The 6,000-nt window shown below is 36.9% G+C and overlaps 1 protein-coding gene and 1 long non-coding RNA gene across 3 annotated transcripts; both read left to right on the top strand.

Moving 5' to 3' along the window:
- The first annotated feature begins 797 nt into the window (after positions 1–797).
- LOC126660084 (uncharacterized) lies at positions 798–4,088 on the top strand. Of its 2 annotated transcripts, XR_008789649.1 has the most exons (4): positions 798–994; positions 1,102–1,197; positions 2,494–2,578; positions 3,767–4,088. It is a non-coding gene; the product is annotated as an uncharacterized LOC126660084 (long non-coding RNA). The 2 variants fall into 2 exon arrangements; XR_008789650.1 differs by lacking the exon at positions 2,494–2,578 and having other exon boundaries at positions 805–994.
- A 23-nt stretch (positions 4,089–4,111) lies between these two features.
- LOC130014716 (uncharacterized) lies at positions 4,112–5,015 on the top strand. The gene is made up of 2 exons (XM_056103918.1): positions 4,112–4,284; positions 4,561–5,015. The coding sequence occupies exons 1-2, from the start codon at positions 4,237–4,239 to the stop codon at positions 4,969–4,971; spliced, it is 459 nt and encodes a 152-aa protein (XP_055959893.1). The 5' UTR covers positions 4,112–4,236; the 3' UTR covers positions 4,972–5,015.
- The last annotated feature ends 985 nt before the right edge of the window (positions 5,016–6,000 follow it).

The raw sequence follows: 6,000 nt of genomic DNA, 5'->3' as shown, positions 1-6,000 counted from the left end.
GTCATTAGACAGGTCTTCATGGTCCATGCAGCCAACCGCTACAAAGACAACATCCACAGAATGAGGAGGACGCAACAGAAGCATATTTTTGTGACCCAGGAGATCTGGGATGCTTGGAACGCGTTCTGGAAGTCAGAGAAAGAGAAGAAAAGGTCAGAAACAGCCCGAGCAAATCGGATGAGCGAGCCAGCGGGCGCCGGTTCTGGACCTGTCCGCCATACTGGTGGATCTCGCTCTGCTCTGAAGTGTAATAACCTAAATTTTTGAGGTATTACGTGAAGTTCCACGAGGCATAATCGTAAAGATTAAGAACGAGAATATCGGATTAAGATTGGATAATAAGGACTTAGACCGAAGTGGGTCTATTGGAATTATCGTAAAATAATAATTTTAATTGAAAATGATTATGCGATAAATTGGATTTAATCAGGACTAAAGAAAAAGGAAATAAGTTAATTGGAAAGTCCCGAGATAATAAATTTTATTATAAAATTCGTAAAATGAAGTCAAAGAGTTAAGAATAAAGATTATAAATATTGGACAAAAATATTATAATCAAACGAAGTTTTATTTATCGGAAAAAGGAAAAATGCCATAGATAAATAAATGGACGCGGATAAATAAATAACGAGGGAAAGTCCATTACTTATCGATAACAAAAATCGTCAATGTTCCGATTAATTATAAAATCAAATTGGAATATAATTAAAAAAAATTAGAAGTTGAGGTATTGAGTATTAAGAGGTGCCAAATTCTAGCACTTATATGGATTTTTCTCCCACAAGGTCTATGAAATGAAGACACCTATTACTCCCACCTCTTCATTTCTCTAGCCAAGATTAAATTGAGATTTTAAAAAGCAATTGAAAACCTAAAACTTCTCATTTTTGCTCCATGAATACCGATCACCATCACCATCACTTAGTTCATCATTTGTTTCATGGAATTTGATGATGTTAGAGGCCAAATGATCATAAGACAATGAGGAACCAAGGTAAGCTAATAATTTTTAAGTTCTATGATCATATTTGAAGGTATCTTGATAAGAATAATTAAGTTTTTTTGAGCTTAGGTTGATGTTAAGTGTTTGATGTTTGTAAGGTGGAAAGTTATGGTTTTTGGAGCAAATTTTGGAGTTTTGATGATGAATTCTTGAAGAAATTGGTTTGGCCAAGAGGTTAAATTATCAAGCTCAAGGTAATTTCTGGAGTTTAATAGTTTATGGAGGTTTTGATGTGTTTTGTGGGAGTTTGATTGAGTTTGGTTGAGATTAAGTTAAGTATAAAAACTGTTTTGAACCTTCTTAAGAAGCTGACTTTGTGCAGCGTTTTGGTCGGCTTAGAGTCGGTTTTCACGGCAGGAAACTAGTCGGATTGGTCGTGTGCATGTCGGAGTACATCATGGCGGAGACGGTTCTGCTCCGGCGAGCAGAACCAGTCTGCTCCGGTGAGCAGAACAGCCCTGCTCACCAGAGCAGACACTGCCCTGTTTCTGGGCAGATTCTGCCCAGAACAGGGCAGCCCAGGGGGGCTGTTTCAGCAGCCCCCAGCCGCTCATACGTCCGTCTAAATTCATTTGGTCCTTAACGGAAGTTGTAGTCGGGGTGTTTGACTATAGGAATACATAATTTGTTTGATGTTTGGACGTTTTTAAGTATGTCGTTTATTGGTTCAAAGTTGACTAGTTAGTCACTTTGAAAAATATTAAATTTTAAGGGAAAAGACAAATAAAATAAATTGTGTAATCAGGAGTGTGAAATGATAATTATCGAAGTTAAAAAGGATATCGACTTCGGAAAAGTCGGATTAAAAATGAGGTAGACGCATTTAAAGTTAAGTGGAAATTATGAGTTAAAGAAATGAGTTAAAACATGTTTAAGGAGCAAACTTTGAAATAAGATTGTGAGCTAACGGAATGTCGGAATGAGTTGATTTTGGTGTCGTTTTGTTCGTTATAATATTGAGAATGAAAGTGCGGAATAGCTGCTGCCATAATAGTGGCAGAACAGCAGCAGAATGGGCTGCAAACACAGCAGCCCATAAGACTAAATTCTGCAATCCATAAGACTAGTCCGGGGTAGCAACTTCCAAACTAGTTTCCGACACTTCCGAAGGCTAATTTAAAACCAAGGTCTAAACGGAAGTTGTAGACGACATTCCAAACTTTAGGAATGTCATTTTTATTTAGAGTTTGGATAATTCTAAGTAACAGTTTTAATAGCTCAAAATTGGTCGAAAAACATTAATTAAAAAGGGAAGATTAAGAAGCTATTTTTGAGTAAGATTTTGGAGACTTTAGAGATGTCGAAGGAAGTTTGAGTCTTAATGAAAGTCGTAGACGGTGTTGTAGACTATAGATATGTGCAATTTATTTAGAATACGGGCTATTTTAAGTAAGCATTTTCAATAGCCGAAGTTGGCTAGAAACATAATTTTGGATAAGTTAATAATAGCTAGAATTTTATTAATTCTTGCTATTATTATATTTGCATAGACTCAACGAAGCGACTATCGATAAGGCTCGAGGCAAACGGATCAAAATATCGTCATGCTTATTTGAAGAATTTGGATAGCAAGTGGTGAGTACACTTTAAATTACTCGTCAATATTCATAAAGCCGCGTATTTTCATACGAAAGGCTATATGAATATTTATATATTTGAAATTTTTGTTTTTAAAATGTATACGTATGTATGCTTTGAAAATGATGTTTTATCGTAATGTGTTATTTTGATAATAACCTAAATGTTAAGGCACCGGGGATGGGTAAAGTAAAATGACATGAATCGAATCAAATATGAATAAGGAAATATAGTACATTCCGATATGTACTATCAAACAATATAAATACCCATACGTGCGTGTGTTATAGATGTATGCTTGTAGATGTAATGTGCATGCCATGGTCCATAAAGGATCAATATAACATAACGAAAAATACAAAATCAACTAGTAAACGTAAAATGAGAATTGTACTATGGTACACCCAATAATAAGAACTGAGATACAAGGTTGAACTCGGTAAAATTATCCCGGGACCTGTATTTCATCCATTCTCGATGATAGTCTTCGGAACTTATACGAAATAAAAGTAAGTGCGATACATCGAGAATTAATACGAAACAAGATCGAGACACAATGTGAACAAACATTCCTATTAAACGACAATAGGAATTATATGAATCGACAGTTAAGTTCAAAAGACCTGCAGGGTGCAGAGTCCGAATGCAGACATGAAGGTAACTCGGTTGAACTATCTCGGGACCCGTGTCTAAGGAGTAACTCGGCTGAATTATCTCGGGACTCCTATCGATCGTTTGGGATTGAGAAATGGTACAAGTAACTCGGTTGAATTATCTCGGGACTGTACCATATGGTTATGGGTAACTCGGTTGAACTATCTCGGGACCCAACCATAAGGATCAAGTCACAAGAGACTTGCCAATGATTTAGTTTGACTTAGAATCATGATAATATAAACTTAGATTTAAGATTCGGTCGAAAACTAATGCAACAAAACGAGAAAGAAAAATATTAATATCATAATAAGAAATCAAGGACGACAAATACTTATAAACTATAAGTTTATGAAATAAACAAAGAATTATGAAGGAAAGTAAAGAAGATACGCAATATGATGTCAAAAGATTATTTTTGATATATAGAATGGATTTTCAATGGATTTTAACCCTTTATGTGATATTGCGTGTAATTTTGGTGAACTCACTCAGTTTTATACTGACCCCGTTGTTCCTCCCATTTTTCAGGGATAGTATGATATGATTTGAAGAGTCAAGCTTCCGAAGTTTTAATTCTCGGAAGTCATTTGCACAAGAAGTGAAAGAAGGTTTTCATTCTAGCGGTCCGCAGTAGTCTAGATGTTTTTTTCTATGTATTTGTCTAGCGCATTTTAACTCTGATATTTTTGTAAAATGGGGTCACATGTATTTTGATATATGAAAAATGATTTGATTTGCGAAAAATTTACACAGGATTTTAGGCTTGCTACGGGTTTCGGAGCTACCACTCCCATTCCCTAGCGCCGGTCGCGACTCATAAATTTGGGTCGTGACATGAAGCATATGGATGTGATGGTTTGTTTTAAAATTCAGTAATTAAAATACTTAAATAACGTATTTATTTTATTTTGATACTAATTGAATTGTATTTTTTATTTTAGGAAAGGGAGCTTGGCCGGAAACCGAGTGCGACGGAGTTGTACACTCGCCTTCACTCCATGAAGGCTGACAAGAAGCCGGTCGACAAACGGGCTCAGGATATGACTGTAAGTTTTTATTAAACTTGTAATTCTCTAAGTTGAATTTAATAATTCGGAAATGATATATTAGATTTAAAATGCTTGTTGGTTAGCTGTTAAACATGTTTATTATTGGATTATATACTGGAATTTGCTTGCAGGACTTCCCTGAAAAATGGGTGATGCTCATATTACAGAGGAAATGCTGTCGAAATTTCGTTAGAAATTAGGTTTACTTTGTAATATGTTATGCATTTTTGGTTGCTTTAAAACTAAACTGATATTCTTTTTATTGTTTTGTAGGACGCCATCACTGAGAGGCTTGCTGCTGCGACACAGCCTCAGACCGGAGAGGGTAGCTCCTCGAGCCCAGCTGCAGTGGACGAGATCCAGGTGTTTCAAGACATCGAGGGCATCAACAAGAAGAAACGCGTGTACGGCTTGGGTTCTGCGAGCAGCAGGTACGCCGGGCCAAGCACCAGGGTGCAGCGAGGCAGCTCTTCTAGGACGTCGCAGCAGGCAGACGAGGAGGTCGAGCGCCGTGTGCAGGCCGGCATTCAAGAGGGTCTGCGACTGGCTCGGGAACAGCAGGCTGCGAACATGGCCCAGATGATACGCGAGGAGATTGCCAGGATGATTCCTAACCTTCCGGCAGAATATCGGCCACAACGCCCACCTACCCCACCAGACGATGACGACACACCAGCTTTGTAGTGTCGTGTTAGTTTATTTTATTACAAACATATAATACGGTTTTTTTTTATATTCTGACGTTTATATGTATACTCTTATATATATATATATATATATATATATATATATATATATATATATATATATATATATATTTGTCAGTTTTAATTGATTGTAATTCATAATTGAATTGTTTTACTGTATTTAAAACGACATGGGAAAACAGCAAAAAAATAGCGTAAAACGGCAGAAAAATGCCGAAAAACAATGAATTTTGCGACGGACTTCGGTATTTGCGACGGACATGCTCGTCGCCAATTCATCAGCTTTTGGAGACAAAAGCTGATGAATTGGCGACGGACGTGGTCCGTCGCTGATATCCGTCGCAAATACCTCAGCTTTTGTCTCCAAGGCTGAGGCATTTGCGACGGATATATCCGTCGCAAAATCCAAAAATTTTGTCGCAAATTTGTCTCCAAACGATATGATTTGGAGACACATTTGCGACGGAGTTTGTGGATCTTGCGACGGAAATATCCGTCGCAAAATTAGCCACGGACACGTTTTTGGTCGCAAATTGTTTTTGCGACCAATTATGTTGCGACGGATGCGGTCCGTCGCAAATCCGTCGCAAAGGTGGTTTTGCGACGGAATTTAGGGCTTTAGCGACGGTCGCTAAAGCCCTGTTTTCTTGTAGTGGGTGGAGGTCATTTTACACCAATGAATGAGTGTCACCTCAGCACCGTGCATGAATTTGAGAAAAAAGTGGTAGTTCGTGCATGAAAATGAGAAAAATTAAACTGCCTGATTAAAATGAAAAAACGTGTAAAGTTCGTGATTTTTTTTTACATTAACCCTTCTATTTAAATAAAAAATTAATAGGCATTATAAACAAGTAACTTTTTTTATTAACTTACCAATTTACTCAATCAAATCAACAAGCCCAAATTTAGTTTCATATGCAATCAACACAAAACACAATGCCTAAACATATAATATAACACATGACATAAACAAAACAATTATACTTATTTCAAGCATGATCAATTA

Source organism: Mercurialis annua, linkage group LG8, assembly GCF_937616625.2.
Source record: "Mercurialis annua linkage group LG8, ddMerAnnu1.2, whole genome shotgun sequence".
NCBI classification, from domain to species: Eukaryota; Viridiplantae; Streptophyta; class Magnoliopsida; order Malpighiales; family Euphorbiaceae; genus Mercurialis; species Mercurialis annua.
Note: the sequence above shows the minus strand (reverse complement) of the source record. Positions and strands in the feature narration are given on the sequence as shown.